Source organism: Hyaena hyaena, unplaced genomic scaffold (assembly GCF_003009895.1).
Source record: "Hyaena hyaena isolate Hyena2069 unplaced genomic scaffold, ASM300989v1 scaffold_411, whole genome shotgun sequence".
Lineage (NCBI taxonomy): Eukaryota > Metazoa > Chordata > Mammalia > Carnivora > Hyaenidae > Hyaena > Hyaena hyaena.
Genome location: NW_024081040.1, coordinates 255873 through 273444, shown reverse-complemented (window position 1 = coordinate 273444; position 17572 = coordinate 255873). Strand labels below are relative to the sequence as shown.

At 39.4% G+C, this 17572-nt stretch overlaps 1 protein-coding gene across 1 annotated transcript in view; it reads right to left on the bottom strand.

Annotated features, from left to right (window-relative positions):
- The window catches only part of LOC120245181 (ADP-ribose glycohydrolase MACROD2-like), a 174683-nt gene that overhangs the window by 143318 nt on the left and 13793 nt on the right, over window positions 1–17572 (bottom strand). The window contains exon 5 of the mRNA XM_039252109.1: window positions 6366–6407. Within this exon, the coding sequence (XP_039108040.1) occupies window positions 6366–6407 (42 nt within the window). The remainder of the gene's footprint in view (window positions 1–6365; window positions 6408–17572) is intronic.

Genomic DNA, 17572 nt, shown 5'->3' with positions numbered 1-17572 from the left:
CACTTTCCATTCTTTACCCCACTTCCCAACCAGCTGTACCCTGGGATATGGGTCTTTACGCACCAGTGAAATTTCTTGGTTTCTTCCTAGGCATCCAGTAGTCTTCGAGGGCTTATAACCCCAATCTGTTGGCTTTCTCCACGTGACCCTTTCTGTCTCCTGGGTCCTATAACCCCCATTTTCCTTTCAGGGTTGGGATTTAACTGTGACTCCCTCTTTCCATCCCTAATGATTTCTCTTCACTCATCTCTCACCAAGCATCCAAGCATTTCAGATTTATGTAATAATCCCATTAGTCACAGCTAGAACAATACTCTTGCTATCTGCAAACCTGTTCTCTCCATAGTAGTTCACATCTTACTATCTACCCAAGAATTTAAACACTGAAATGGAGATACTGTCCTTAATATTTTATTTCATATACTTTTCCAGGCAGTAATCGTAAGTCCTATCAGCTCTGCTCCAAAAGATATCCCATATTCATCCACGGTGCATCCTTGGCAATCATCACCCTAGCCCAAAACAGCAGCATCTCTTATTTGGGTTATCACAGTAACCTTCTGGCTTTCTAACTTCCCTAAAATTATTCTCCATGTAGCAACCAGAGATGTCTTTTAAACCTAAACCAGATCCTGTTGCTCACCTGTTTACCACTGGTTTTGGATCACAGACCAAGACCAATTAGATAGATCCAAATCCAATTCCATGGGCCAGGACTCCATGCCACTTGAGCTCTACCTACTGCTTTAGCCTCATCTCCCACTTGTGCTTTGGCTTCAGATTTATTGGCACCATTTTGTGTTCTTCAGCCATTACTAGGCTGGTTTTTGCCTTAGAATCTTCACACCTACTATTCTTCTTCCCCCCTGAGATACACATTCATATGTTTAGCTCCTTCTCAGTTTTTAATCTCGAGCAACATTCTGCTCCCAAGAAATGCCTTCTCTAAATTCCTAATATGAAGGGTCCTTGCATGGGAAATCTCTCTTAAATACATCACTTGATATATCTGAAATTATTTTGTCCTCTTCTTTATTTCTTTATTGTATGTCTCCCTTCTCCATCCCACCTCCTAAGAATGTAAGTTCCTTGAGAAAAGGAGATTTGTCTTTCCCAATCTCTCTTGTGTCCCTGGTACCTAGTAGTGTTTTGAGAATTTCATTTCCAATTGGTTTTATTTCTCCTTTACCCAAGCCTTTCTATAAGGCCAAGACATAATGGGGCCCATGCCTAATTCTTACTCTCTTAGCAGCTGTCGCCTCATGCTAGAATTCTAAAATTACACTACAGAGCTATGACGACTCATTTTTCTTTTCCCATTTATTAGAAAAGGAATAGAACAAAAAATCACATTTGATAAATGACTAAAAGACCTGTGGCATTATGGACTACAAAGGTTTTGGGGGCCACTGTAGGCTTTCTGTGGTAGCAAGGCAGTCACATTGAAGATCATTACCATGGCCAGGGTGAAAAATTTTGCCAATGACTACGTTAGCAGTTCTCCCAAACTTCTGTCACCAGGTGTGAGATGGATGTTGACCCTTCAGAACGAGTTCAGAAAAAACAGAAATGAGATGCTTGGAACAGCTCACTGAGCACAGATGCTGTGCTCAAAAGGATGCATAGAGTGGGCAAAGCGACACTTATGATCTTTCTGGGAGGAGATGCTAAGACTCCATGGAAGATACCTCTGAAATGCATCAACTGCAACTAGGACTAAGGAGAATTTCTAATGCTGAGGATTCAACCCCAAACCAGCCTTTCCTGAAAGTGAGGTTTTGATCATGAACTTGACTTCCCAACCTGAATGGGAATTCTTGGTGAATGGGTGAGACATCTCTTAAAGACATCTATTGGTTTCTGTTTGTCTACATTTTGAGATAAATACCCCAATAGTAGTGGTACTTCATTTATTAAAAAGTTACAGGGCTCTTCTTGGGTAGTCACTGAATATGGATACATGCTAATTATGAATAGTCATTTGTAACGTAAGTATAGTATCATTTCCTAACACCCATGGAGGCACTCACTAACGGTCACTGACACACATGGCTTCTATGCTCAGATTTCTAATTATGGTTGGGCAAGAACAACTCTCACTTTGGCCTGGGGAAGCTGAAGGAACATTCCTCCAAAGCAACCCATACTTCTCCTTGACAGCATATCATATTATCTGTGTTGTCTCTGTTTCTGGCAGAGGGTGGAGACCTGGAGTTTGGCCATGAGCTTAGCTTTGCCCCTTGAAGAACTCAACTGTGCTCCTGACTCTGATGTAGCTGAACCGCCATAAGTGGCTTTTGATTTTCTGTTCCTGGTCGGGTCCCATTTCAACAGCACAAGGTCTTGGGAATGGAAGGACATGGGGAAGCATTTTCTATTGTAGGATAAAGGAAACTGATAAAAGACTTAAAAGGAATCCTAAGCCTTTAAGCTGGTCTGTTTCTGCCATTTCCCACGAGGGCAGAGCCTCACCTTGAGGATGACCTAGTCTCACACCATCTGAGATGCTCCTGGCTCTACTTACTTGTAGGGTCTGGAGACAGGAGTATAAGGGTATGAGCTTTGTGGTCAGACACACCAGTGGGCCAGCTATTTAAGCCAGAAACTAATTCCTCTTAAGCCTTATGTAATAACATTCCCATCCTCCTACAGTTGTTGCATATCTTACATAGTTCATGTATGTTGAGTGACTGGCATAAGGTACATGCTGAATTAAAAACTGGCTCTGCAGAGGTGTGCTTGGGCTGATGTGAGCCAGTTGACTATACCTATCTCTCAGCTCCCACATTCATTGACCTCAGGTTTGGTAGCTTGAACAACACCACGGTGTGGGTATTTACACTAATAAAATATGCAAACTCTCCAAAATGGGGTTCCCTCAGCCCAGAGAGTCAGTTTACCAGCACCTCACTGGTTTGTTGTATTTAGAATATTATTCATTATTGGTCCCGAGTAGCCCTTTGCTAGAGTCAGCTGCATTCTTAAAAATCCTTCCAGCATTTCTACTTGTATGAGAAGAAGATGTGATGCAGGGCAGAAGAAAGGCAGTAGTTAATGGTCTGGATAGAGACCTCTCTTGGAAACCAACATGTCTGAGGGTGAGATCTGAACTGAAGTCAGCCTGCTCACCAATGTCTGGTAAGGCCAGTGGCACATCATGGAACCATTCTGCACAGAAATCTCCTGTGATTTCAGTATTCAGATATTAGGAAATGGAGAGCAGCTTCCCAAGCCCATTCTGGCCTAGTGACTTAGCATCCTTGGGCCACTGAGTATGACTTTAACAGCTGCACCCAGCTTCCAGACACAAACCCCCAGGAAACCTGATGAGACTAAAATCAGAAATGATGATCCAATTAAAGCCCCCCCAAACCTCATATGCTGACTCCAATCTTGTGGGCTCTGCATTAGCATTAATAATGACTTTCTTAAAATCACTCAGTGGTTTGGATAGCTAGCTGCATCTCATTAAGAAGTCAACTCCCCCTGCCTAGAAATGTGTACTTATGGCACTTAGGCAAATGATCCTTAGCAAGATAAGGTCCTTAAATTGGCTGGCTGAAATGGCAGTACTCCCCATGGCTGAAGGATATTCCAAGGATACCTCATGTGAGCAGGATAAATGAAAATAGCAGAAATTAACATTAAATCCATAGAACTAAATCAAGATGGGGGTGACCACTTAAAGTCTTTTTCCAACATATGGTTCTTTTAAATAATAAGACATCCCACATGAATATCAGAATGGATATTCTAATTGAAATTTCACCTTGGGCTTAATGTTTTACAAAAGGCAAGCAGAGTCTTTGTCTTAGGTTGGATTTTCTCATAAGACACTAAGACAAGGGGTTGAGTGCAAGTACTTAATTTAAGAGATTATCCTAGGAAGTACCAGAGGAGAGTAGGTAGGTGAGACAAGAAAGGGAAGGCACCTAATACTGGGTGAGCATGCTCTACTGTTGACTGTCAGGGCTCAATTCTACTGAAGATCTCTGGGCTATGGTAAAAATATCTTGTCTAATACCACATATTGCCAATGAATATTTGAAATGTGTCTAGTCTGAATTGAGATAAGAATGTAAAATACACACAGATTTAAAAAATTTCACATGGTAAAAACACAAATGTAAAATATCAGACTCATAAAAGTTTTAGATTGATTATATGCTCAAATGATTATATCTTGGATATATTATGTTACTAAAATTTTATTAAATTAATTTCACTCATTTCTCCTTACTTTTTGCAATGTGATTACTAGAAATCTGAAATTAAACATGAAGTTCACATTATATTTCTACTGGATTGCACTGGAATACAATATGCCTCCTATGTGTCCTGCAGAGGTCAACCAACTCTTGCCTATCGGTGGCTGAGGGCTACTCCAGAGAAATTAACTTCCTGGCACTTCAAGTTTGCTTTCGTGACCAGGGAGAAACACTCATCGGAGAGTCGCAAGGACTTTCCTTAGAAAGCTGTTTGTCTTGTAGAAGAATGGTGAGGACCAAGGGGATACAGATAGGGAATTGGAAGCTGCTATTCCAGACCCTCCTCTACTTCCTTCAGTCCTGGCTTCCAGATTCTCCCTCTACTTCTCCACCCTCCAAACCCACTGCCCTGGGATGCCAAGGGAATCATAGGAAATCAGGCATATTTGGAAGCTAGAAGCTCCACAGAAGTTATGATCATTGTTCCAGTGAGCAGCTACAAAGAAGAGAGCTATTATCTTTCCACAAAGATAGTGGGAGGTCAGGGGAGGGAGAGAGATTTAACTCAACAAGGAGAAGGACCATTTTAGCCAAATGAGATTGTTTGCCTCAGAATTTAAACTCCTCCCCATTAATGGAGATGCTCAGACCGTGTTGTCTGTGATTTATGTATGGAGTTCTGGCATCAAAAAGCGGGTTACACAAAATTAGGACCTCTAAGATATGTTTTAATTTTGAAAACTGGCCACATTTCAGACCTAGAACAGTGTGGTTGCCAAAATTGGGAACATGGAGTTCTTATACCATGGAGTTCGATACCTTTCCAATATCTGTTAGAGTACAAAAGGAAAAAAGTGATAATTTATTGAGTGTTTACTAAGGTCCAAGAAACATTTCAGGTATGATTTCTCATTTAATTCCCAAACAAGATGGTAGTGTAATAATTATTGCCACTAGAGGTGTAAACTGAGGCTTATAGAGAAAACTTTCACCTGAAATCAGTAAGTAGTAAGTCTGTAAGTAGAGGAAGTAGGATTGAAATCAGGGCTATTAATTCATGCATTCATTATCAAGCACATATTGGGTGGCCACCTTAAACCAGATTCAATTTTTGTAACCGCTAGATTTCTGGTCTTTCTCAAGAAGCAGGCATGCATCTTAATTTCTGATAGTGAGAACAATAATGTACCAATATGTACAAATATGTACATATATGAACAATGTATTTTCTAAAGATGGCTGCCACAATTTTTCAGACCTTACATGCTCTACAAAACCTCACAGCTCCCATCATGAGGCTGAGCCTATTTTCTCTTCCCATGAGTCTGGGCAGGTTTCTTAGTGACTGCTCCAAAAAGATTTTTGCAGAAGTAATTCTGTGGGACTCCTGAGGCTGAGTCTTAAAAAGGTACGGCCCCTGCTGGCTCACTTGCTGCCTCTAGAGAAACCACTTTGGAGCCTGGCTGCCATACTGTGAGGAAGCTCAGGTTATAGAAAGGCCAAGCACAGGTGTTTCAGAAAACTGCCACAGCTGAGGTTTCCGCTAAGAGCCAGCATATCAATTGCCAGCCAGACATGCGAGGGAACAAATATTCACACGATTCCAGCCCTCAGCCACTGAGACTTCCTGAGGAGGTCTCAGACCTTGCAGAGCAGCGTGATCAAGTCGGTCCTGCTGTGCTCTGTCTGAATGTCTGCCCTGCAGAATATATGGGCATAATAAGCAGGTTTTTTAATCACTTAGCTTTGGGATGATTTGCTACACAACTGTATTTATTATAACATCAGGTTCCATTTTTACCTCAGCTTTTAGAAAGCTGAAAGCTTACTGCTTAAATACGCTAATTGTATTAGCCACAAGGGTTAGTTAGCACAATTACTTTCTTCTTTTATGACCTTGAGTGTACATTTCTATTTTTTTCTTTTCTTTCAATTCCAGTATAGTTAACATCCAGTGTTATTTTAATTCCAGGTATACAATATTGGGGTTCAACAATTCCATATATTACCCAGTGATCATCGAGATGAGTGTACTCGTAATCCACTTCACCTATTTTATTAACCTTATTTTGCCTCTCTTGGAAAAATTGTGAGGTGTACATAAACAACAAAATGATCCTTACCTATCCTTTACGAATAAAATCATAAATTTAATACCTGAATCTTCTTTCACGTCAACATCTTCTTCATTATTGTCATCTATTTAAACAAGGGGGGAAAGACAAAAGAAAAACTCATAAGAAAGCTAGAAACCTCAGAATTCTCCAGTTTGACTAATCCAACTTCAAAGGCAAGAAAGAACTCAGTGGAAAAGAGTGTTAGAACATGCATTTCAATTTTCTTATATTACTATGCTAAATTAATATAATGTAATGTAAATATACAATAGACTACAATTTAACACCTAAGATTCAAATTTCCTTTTAAAAATGATTATATATGTATAACAAACTATATATGCAATCACTTGTTTTACTTATAAAAGTTACGTATGGTCACTTTGGTCATTTCAATTCTTAAAAAGATCGAAAAATAAAAATCGCACACTTCAAATGCCACACTTTCTCCATCAATGAAAGGGATGTGCTCTCGTGTCAAGCATCTGAGAAACATGAAGCTCACCATTTGGGTGTAGGCTGACATCAATCATTCCCTGCACAGCACTGTGAAAAGTGCTAATTTGCCACATGTGCAAATCTAAACCTTTAACCATGGAAGTTCAAGTACCCACTCCCATACCCTGACCCAGTTGCATCATTCCCATTCAATTCCCCTCATCCCAGTGAAAATCCCATTAATTGGGCAAGGACATGTGCTTCCTCTACACTCTGGGTGACGTATCTGTTTTTTTTTTTTTTTTTTATGACGTGTTGTGGTCTCTTCTCCTTCCATGAATGAATCAAAGTATGAACCTGCCTGTCTTATTTCCACATTTACTCCTTTCTATTCACATCACTGCAACTTGAATTCAGACTATCAGTGCCATTTGCCTTCCCTGTTTTGTGGTTTCCTAACTGCTCTTCTCTTTTTCTCACTCCTGACTCCAACTTCTTTTACACATAGCTGCCAAATCAATCTTATAAGACAGCTCTGATCTGGTTTGTGACTGTGCAGGGACTCCTGTCTGCCTAATGAAAAAGGTAAGGATTAAATAAGATAATACCACCTAAAGCACTAGGACGGTTACTGAAATATTAAATGCTAAATACTACTTATTATTACTACCAAATTATATGTCTACTTGTTAACATATTTATCCTCCAAGTACCCATCTCTACATCCTAAGTTTTTCAAAGTTAAGACTATGTCTTATGTTCCTTTGTATCCTCTAGTATCTAATGAAATTAATTTTATACACTAAAATCTATAAAGAGATTTCTGCTGAATAAAATTTCTGAGGTTTTATTTCTAATTTTCTCTGATTTTTCAGTCAAATTGGAGAATTCCTGTGTTTATATTTCTTGTCTATCTCTTACATAGTAAGACATGTTTCCATATGATGGTTTGCAAACAATGGGGACTCAGTAAAGACTTGTAATTTCCACCCAGATATATGCTTTAAAGTTAGTCATTTCTTAGCCAAATTTATTCCATGTGACATTCTTCAAAGTGCCAATTATAAATGAAGATTATAGATATACCAGTCACCAGGCATGGAAAATGCATTTAAGTTGAGGTTTTGGGAAAGTAACTCATGGTTAACTGTTAAAGAAGTAAATTTCCTTCCATTTAAATTGTTAGAAACATTAGTGGTTTTCTGTGTAATTTATTTCTTTCATTTTTTTTCTCTGAATATAATTTTGGGAGAAAGAATATCTTTCTCTTAGAAATATGATTTTCTAACTAAATGATTAGCAAAATGTTACAAAGTAAACTCTTCACAGATTCTTCCCTGAACTTAAATAGATTTAAATAAAATTTTATTTTTCAGAGCATCTAAAATATCTAGACCCTCTCTGTAACAACAGACTTTCTGGAAATCAGAGTGGGATGAAAAAGAGTCTCCACAGTTTCCAGGAAAAGATAAAAGAAGAGTTAAAGATCTCTTTGCTTGTCATCTATGTATCTATTTGTCCATCTGGCAAATACTCCTCCATAGTCTATTATATGTGTAGCTTTATGTTTGGAGAAATAGAAAATACCAAGACCATCTAGACACAATTATCTACAAACTTACTATTAGTAAGGAAAGTAAGACATGCAGAGCAATTTGAACACATAATAGAGAGTAGTCAGGTCAGGGCCATTACAAAAGGTGTCAAGGGAGGGATAGCTACTTCTAGTCAGGTTATGGGGAAAGGTTTTTGGAAAATGTAACTTTAGAGCTGGTTTTTATAGACTATACTGATCACATCATCTCTAGAATGTCTCTAGGTGTTGAAGGATCAGACTTGCTATTACCATTCATTTATTCATTCATTTCACTCATTTATTCATATAGTGGTTAAGAGTATATTCAGGATCTGGATTCAAACTGCTTGGGTTTACTTCCAGGCCAAACTATATACGGTTGTGCAATCTGGGGTGAATTATGTAAACCTATATCTCAGCTTTCTTATCTGGGAAACGGGGATAATAAAGTTACTAACTTGCTAGAGCTAGTAATACATGTTTACATGGAATGAGCATTCAATAAATACTGGCTATTAGTGTTACAGTGCCATTATTATTACTACTTTCACTACTTAAACAGCCATTTATTGACCAACACCATATGTTGAATCCATGGAAGTCCTTGAAGATACAGTTGACAGTCCCTTCCTCCAAAAAGCTCCCAAAGAAGTGGAAGACAGAGAAAAGTAAAACAACAATCACAAAAGGAAGTAACAGACTCTCTGGTGCAGGTAAGCAGAGGTTTTACTGGGAAACAGACAAGAAGCAGCTGAGGCAAAGAGAAGGTCTATGAAGGATTTCCAGAAGAGGCAAGACTTAAGTTGAATCCTCAAGGGAGAGTCAGAATTAGCTGGGGGAAAGGAAAGGCTGCAGTGGATTCCCTGTAGCTGTGGGTGCCCTGCCTACAACCCCTTGTTCCTTGACACTTCAGTGCTTGCCAGACCGACTTTCAGCCACCAGCCCTTGGGTTTCCATCTGAGGGCTTTCTCTGGGTTTCTGGAGGCCACAGGAGAAATATCAGGGAATCGACCCCTCCAAGAGGGTAGCCTTTCACAAATGACTGCCAGGATTTGCACAGAAGTACTCCAGTTCCCTTGCTCCTCAGGGGCACTAATTCAAAAACTCCCAGAGTTCTCCCTGACCCCAGCCCCAACCCTGGGATTAAGCCACAGTGGATGGGTGGTTAATTTAATTTCTAATTTCTTCCCTTTGCAATTCTTCTTTCCCACTCCCTGCTGGTGATTCCAGGGATCATCTCCCAAATAAATGATTTCATTTGAACTCTTGTTTCAGGGTCTGCTTCTGGAGGGATTTGAACTAAGAAAAGAGTAATCACACTCAAACAAAGGGAAAAACATCTGTGAGAACACATGGTTATGAAGAGTCAAGATGCTTTTAAGGGAATAAAACTAGCTCTTCATGGCCGGAGGCAGGAGTTTACAGGACAACCATGGTGACCTGTTTTGGCTGGATCATGAAGGATCTTCCTCACTGGGTATGATGGTCAATTGTATGTGTCAATGTAACTGGGCTGTAGAGTGGTAGAGTGCCCAGACACAGGTCAAACAAACAAACCCTGGATGTGACCGAATGAAATGAACATCTGAATTGTTTGGTAGACTGAGTAAAACAGATAACCTCAGCAATGTGGTTGGGCCTCATCCAATAAGTGTAAGGATGACCCTCCCACAAGGAAGAGGAAACTACTGCCAGACTACATTTGTGTGGGGACATAGGGTTTTTCCTGCCTTTGGGCTCAACTTGAAACACTAGCTCTGCCTGGGTCTCAAGCCTGCAGGCATCTGGACTGAAATGTCATCATGGGCTCTTCTGGGTCTCAGGTCTCAGACTCCTACTAGAACCATGCCATCAGCTTTCTTGTCTCAAGCTTGCTGACTACAGGTACTGGGATCTGGCAGCCTCCATAACTGCATGATCCAATTCCTTATAATAAATTTATGCCTACATCTATATTTATATCTAAATCTATATCCACTACTGGTTCTGTCTCTCTGGAGAATCCTAATACCTCAGGTTGAAGAATTTAAATTCTATCTTGAAAATTACAGGGTGACTAACCAACTTTAAGCAGAAAATGACATGCCAGCTTTTGAGAGAGAACTTTTTTTTTTTTTGACACGAGAGAAATTTACTAATAAACTATAAAATACATGCTGTGATATCTTGGTATTATTTATATTAAAATCCAGCGCAGAGTAATTTTGGTCTACAAAGCACCTAATGTGCTGTTACTTATTAATGAAATCCACTTTAGTTCAACATTATTCTATAAAATGTACTCACTTGAGCCGTATTTATGCAGCATATTTCTAGCAAGAATTTTTTTCTACCACAACCAGGGAACAAAAAAGCAATATATGAAAGAAGAGGATAAGTGTATGGAGATAAGGAGGCATGCCATTCAAAATTTGGAAGGAGTTAGGGGACTGATGGAGCATGGGCACAGAGCTACTGCCCTTTTAACAGTTCTTCAAGCATCATGCTTCTTTGTTAGAGGACAAAAATCAAATAAAAGGTTCTTAGCCAGAGTGATACAAATACCATTTCAAAACAGAGAGAAATCCGTCAGATGGTATGGTCCTGTGTGTTCAGAAATGCCAATTCCAGAAACACTGCTTCCCTTCCTCGACGGAAACAACCCAGTGGTTAAGGCTCTATTTCATCTTTAGGGGTCTCTTTGATGTTAATTTCATAATAGATGCTGTTTTTTACTCACTATGCCCCTCTCTGTCAGATCACCCTGTTGAGTTCTGCACCAAAAGTACAATTTGTACTTCTTTTGATAAAAAGGAGTATGAAAGCACATTGGCTTCCCATGAATAAACAGTTTTCAGTAACAGCTTTGTACAGTTCAGGAGGAAGAGTTTGTAATATCTACTTCACCTTCTTGAACGAAGCCAGAGTTTGTTGAAAAACAGAATATCCCACGGATTTTGCAATGACTTGAGATTGGTCTTATTTCTTTATCTCTAGAGTTTCCATAACTAATGCAGTCTTTTGGAAGTAAAAGGAATCAAAACAGATTACAGCCCCCCCTCCCCTCAAACTTCAGTCTGAAGTGTGGTCTCTGGGCCAGCAGCACCATTATCACCTGAGAACTTGTTAGAAATGCAAATTCTCAGGTTCCACTAAAGATCTAGTGAAACAAACAGAAGCTCAGGGGAGGGGCCCAACACTCTTCTAATAAGTCCTCCAGGTAACGTCCATGAAAGCTGCAGTTGGAGAACCATTGGCCAAAAGGAGTGATATTTGTGTGCTGGAGGAAAACTTTCAAAGCCAGTAGATACCTCACTTTTTGTATATCCAAGTTGACCTAACGTGTGATGTCTAGCCAACACTCATGCTGATGAGGGGTGCCCACACCATGCAGTTGCTGGGACTGAGGAACAGTTATTCTCTTCACAAGAATATAGTTCCTTCTATGCTTGAAGTCATCCATGTACCCTGTAGCTGGATGGCACAGGTATTGTGGTGCATGGCCAGGATCCTAAGATTGGATAAAAGACATGTATGTGGTGGAAATTTGTTTTAAAGAGGCCTATAGGTTGCATGGCAAAAGAAATGTGTTATGAAGAAGAAACTTGCACTTATGGGCTATTAAGGCAGCCTCTCTACTTCCAGGGGGAAAAAGAAGGATGGGCACCTGAAATTCCCTGGTCAAAATTTCAGGAGCATCCACACAAATGTGCAGGTCGTGTCTGTCAAACAGAGCAATTAGGACGATCTTGTTGTAGGGTTTTATTTCATGTGCTCCTACCTCTCTCTTAAGGCTTACTTTCTTAACAGAAGATTTTTCTGTATCCTTTATCTTTTAAATATTTTATTACTAAGGGCTTCTAGGAGCAATTTGCATTTGCAGAGAGAGAAAATATTATTAGCCAAAATAAAGTGCTCCAAGCTCCCCAGGATTTTCACGAAGTATGGAAGATGTGGGTGTGCTCATGGCTTCTTGTGAAACTTGACAAAGCTGAAATGTCAAGCAAAGAATGGCTGGTAAAGGGGACATGCTTGCAGAGTATAGCTCTTCCATTAAATAGAAAGCCTGGACCCATGGAATCTAACAAATTGCTAAACTGACTTTCTTCAAGGCAATGGATAAGGCTAAGAGAAATCAGAAAAATAATAAGCCAAAGGTTGTTCCACTCAACCTCCCAACTGGTCTTTGGTCAAGAGGAGCACTCAAATCTCATTAATTAATAAATCAATCAGTAAATAAAAGGCACTGCTTAAAAAGCTGTATGGTTCTGCTGCTTCTGGCTTGGCCATCATGGCACCAATTACTGAGATAGAGGATTTAGGAGAAGGATTGGGTGGAAGGGAAGGTTTCTGAATTTACTTTTAGATTTGTTGAGTTGGAGATGCCTAGAGATGGACAGTGCACAGGTGAGTGTACCAGAGAGGGCTGGCAGGAAGAGAAGTTGAAGACAGAATGGTCAGTAGGATAAAGGCTGACCAGTAAAGTAAGATAAGGGCTGCAAAGCGTCATGTGGAGTCACATGATCAAATACCCACTGGTGTCAATAACCATGCTGGACCCATCAAAAAATTTCTGATAATCTCAACAAGTGACAGTTGTAGCAAGGTATTGGAAATCGTTAATTGCTCTGGATATAGAGTGAACAGCAACTGAAGGTGAAAACCTCAAAAGCCTATAGCTGAGAGTAAAAGTTAGGGCCATAGGTAAAGAATAAAGGGTTGGAGGATTTCATTTACTTTATTGTTATTTTTATCTTTATACTTATCTCTGTGTCTTATTACAAATTCTTTCATTCACATACTATACCTCGAAAGGGTTTTTTTCTCCCCCTGCATATGCCTTGAAGTTTTCACCTAAAGAACAGAACATTCTACCCAGAATGTGTGAAGGGTCTTTTGGAAGCACCCTGCAGGGATCTCTGTAAAGATGTCTACAGCATCTCCCTTCTCCAAGCAGCGTTTTGTCTTGTCTTTGTTTTATCAGAACCTCCTAATGAGATCAAACTATGCTTAGTCAAGGTTCGTGTCCCCAGGTCCTTATTTGTTCTGCTATTCATAGGCATTTGCTACACACACTACACATTCCCCCCTTTTGAAGGGACAGATCGCTTTCAGTCTATGCCTGCTGCTTGTTCCTGCATTCAGGTTGCTTGGTTACAGCAACACTTCACTAGATTTTCATTGAAGGCAAAATGCATTTGCAGCTTTTGAGGCCTATCAAGTGGAAATGGTTAGCACCCAATTCCTAAGAAGGAAATCAACTCATTTATGTCACGTTACAGAGAACATGTCTTGTATAATTCTAAACATCAATGGGATCTACACATTGAAAGTGTACAAATGTGCACAAATGTGCCAAGTCACCATAAATATTCATAATTAATGAAATTTCTGAATTCTTCACTTTGTAGTTTTTTCTTTCTATACAACAAATGTGTCATGTGGGGAAAATGTACAAATAAGACTGGGTAAGCAGTTTGTGTGTGTGTGTTTCTTCAACTGGTGAGTTAGTTTATAGGGCTGCTGTAACCAACTTCCACACATTTAATGGCTTAAAACAGCACAAATTTGTTATCTTACAGTTTCACACGATCGCTGTTTGGTACGGATTTCAATGGGCTACCATTAAGATGATGGCAAGCCTGCACTCCTTCCTGAAGGCTCTTGGGGAGAATCTGTTTCTTTGCCTTTTGGCTACTGAAGGCTATATACCTCTGCTTGTGGCCCCTCTTTTCTATCTCGAAGCCAGTGACGCACATCTTTCCGAACACTGTCCATGTCTCCCACTGTCTCTCTCTTGCCTTCGTCTTCTATTTTTAAGAAACTTTGTGATTGTATTGAGTCTGCCCAGGTAACACAGGATAACATTCCCATCTTTAGGTCCATTAATTAGCAACCTTCATCTCATTTGCAATCTTATTTCCCTTTTGTCATGTGATCCAGCATATTCACAGGTTCTGATGTTTAAGGCGTCTTTGAGGGAAAGGCACTTTTTTTCCTATCATACCCTGTCATATGAAATCATACTGCTCTGACGAAAAAGTATCTAAGGAGTGGAACTAAGAATAATCCTATTTAGAAATAAAATGTTTTCTGGGGCACCCGAGTTAAGTTCAGTCAGTTAAGCATCTGACTTTTGGTTTGGGTTTAGGTCATGATCTCAAAGTTGTGAGATCGAGCTCCATGTTGGGCTCCATGCTGGGCATGGAGACTGCTTAAGATTCTCTCTCTCCCTCTGCCCCTCCCTGCACATGCTTGTGCTCACTCTTTCCCTTTATCAAAAATAAAAATATAAAGAAAAAATAAAATAAAACAAAATGATTTCTTATGGGATCAAGTCAGGCTTACAATAAAAGTAATTCTTGAAGTTTTTAGTTTTCAACTTCATTCTCCAAAAAAGGGTTTATTTTTTCTTTTTTACCTTTATTCCTTTCTTTTTTCCAACTACTCTTTCTCCTTCCCTTCTTTCTCTCCTTCCTTCCATTCATTTTTTTTCTCCCATTTTTCTTTTATCTTTCTTTCGTCTTTCCACATTTCCTCATTGATTCGGTTATAAAAGAATAATATCACAAAGGCAAATGACAAAATGAGAAACTCCTTGCAACATATATTTGAAAGAGCTAAGAACCTTAGTATACAAATTCCAGATCACAAAAAAAGATGAAATAGTCAATAAAAATGTACAAAGGATATGAGTAGCAATTTCCCATAAAACATTGGGAGATATAATAAGTAACTGAAAGAAATGATAAGCCATATTAGAAATAAAAGAAATACACATTGTTACCCATTAATTACTTTATTTCATTTATAAAAATGATAACATAAAAAAATGAGCATGTGCCCCTTTGGGAAGAGCAGGGGAAAAATAAATTCTCACATACTGCTCATGGTATGAGCGGTATTCATTTGTCAGAATCCTAACTCCCAATATGATGAATTAGGAGGTGGGGCCTTCAGGAGGTAATTAGCTCATAAATGTGGAGCCCTCATGAATGGGATCAGTGTCTTTAAGGAAGGGACCCCAGAGAGCTCTCTCTTTCCATAATACAATAAGAAAACGGGCACTTAATGCAAGGTATAGGCCTTCACATTTGTGACTCTGGGAATGAAGACCCCTTCAGTTGTTCCGTATATGACATTGACCCATAGTTCTATAAGCACCATGGCCAGTTTGACAATTAGTATAAAAAAAGTCTTGGCTTTGGATGCCATTTTGAAAAAGTAATTATACTTCTAGAAAAGTATTCTTAAAAAATTGTGGATGTATGCCAATATTTATTTATGAAGCTGTTTTGTTGTGTTATTTATTTAAAAATAGGGAATTATTTGCAAAAATAATTTGACAGTTCAACAGTATGGTTTTGGGTTAACATTGTATCCATTAAAATTATATTAAGGGAGAAAATATTATGACATAATAAATAAATATTTGTGGTAAGTGACACACAGCAAGTGATAAGACTGTATTACTGACAGTTTGCATTTTCCATTTTTTTTTAATTTTTTTAAATGTTTTTTTATTTATTTCTAGAAGAGAGAGAGAGAGACAGCATGAGCAGGTGAGGGTCAGAGAGAGAGGGAGTCACAGACTGAAACAAGCTCCAGGCTCTGAGCTGGCAGTCAGCACAGAGCCCGACGCGGGGCTCGAACCCACGAACCGCGAGATCATGACCTAAGCGAAAGTCGGATGCTTAACCGACTAAGCCACCCAGGCGCCCCGCATTTTTTATTTTAAAGGAGATCTATAGGATAACGACAAAGGGTAATTCATTCTCAATCATTTGTATCTTCTTTTCGATGATCTAGTTTTACTATAACTCTGTACTACTTTTGTAATATGAAGTTATAGCCATCTTAATTAAAATGGCCACCTCCTTTTAAAACTGTAATAAGAAACATGGATGTTTAAAAAATTATGATGCTTGGTCTAGACATCTCTCTGAACATTCATTTACATTATTATTTATTCCTTTGGATTTGCCTGTTACTGTGTTTGCACATGGTAACGCTGAAGTATAAAAAAGATTAAGCAACATGCACAAAGTCATACAATTAATTGTACAACTGCATATTACATGGTGATGAGTGTCAACATTTCCCAGACAGGGATTCACAAACTGGAGATAAGCATCCTACTTATTTCTCAAATTCTTCTACCTGAAATGCCTTTCTTCCTCTGGGTCACTTACACAGTACTTGGTATCACTTCTCTGCTCCTGCTCATCTTTCAAGTGACACGTACTTTTTTTTTTAATGTTTATTTATGTTAAATAGATAATTTTTATTGCCTTTTGGCTACTGGAGTATGAGCAGGGAAGGGGCAGAGAGAAGGGGACAAAGGGTCTGAAGCGGGCTCTGCACTGACAGCAGAGAACCCGATGAAGGGCTTGAACCCACAAACCATTTGAACTCACAACCTAAGCTGAAGTCCAACGCTTAACTGACAGAGCCACCCAGGCACCCCATAATAACATTCTCTCTTTTTTAAATGTTTATTTATTTTTGAAAGAGAGAGCATGACAAGGGAGGAGCAGAGAGAGGGGGAGACACAGAATCCGAGGCAGGCTCCCGCTATCAGCACAGCATCCTATGAGGGGTTTGAACACAGGAACTGCGAGATCATGACCTGAGCTGAATTTAGAGGCTCAACTAACTAAGCCACCCACAAGCCCCAGTAATAACACTCTTTATGAAACTTGCCACAACCACCCTGGTTCTCATATATGTTTGCCTCTGTATTCCTGGGTACTTTGACCATATCAGTGCTATCCTTGATCATTTGATAATATTGTTATTGTTATTGCATAATAACTGACCTCTCAGGCATATTATATGAATTTTATCTTTTTTTAAAAAAAATGTTTATTTATTTTGAGAAAGAAAGAGGGGAGAAGCAGAGAGAGAGGGGAGAATCCCCAGCAGGCTCCATGTTGTCAGCACTGAGCCTGACACAGGGCTTGATATCACAAACCATGAGATCATGACCTGAGCCGAAACCAAGAGTCAGACGCTTAACTGATTGAGTCATCCAGATGACCCTAAAAACTATATCTTTAAAAATTTTTTAATGTTTATTTATTTTTGAGAAAAAGAGAGACAGAGTGTGAATAGGGGAGGTACAGAGAGAGAGGGAGACAGAGAATCTGAAGCAGGCTCCAGGCTCCTAGCTATCAGCACAGAGCCCAATGCAGGGCTTGCACTCACTAACCCAGAGACCATGACCTGAGCCAAAGTCAGTCGCTTAACTGACT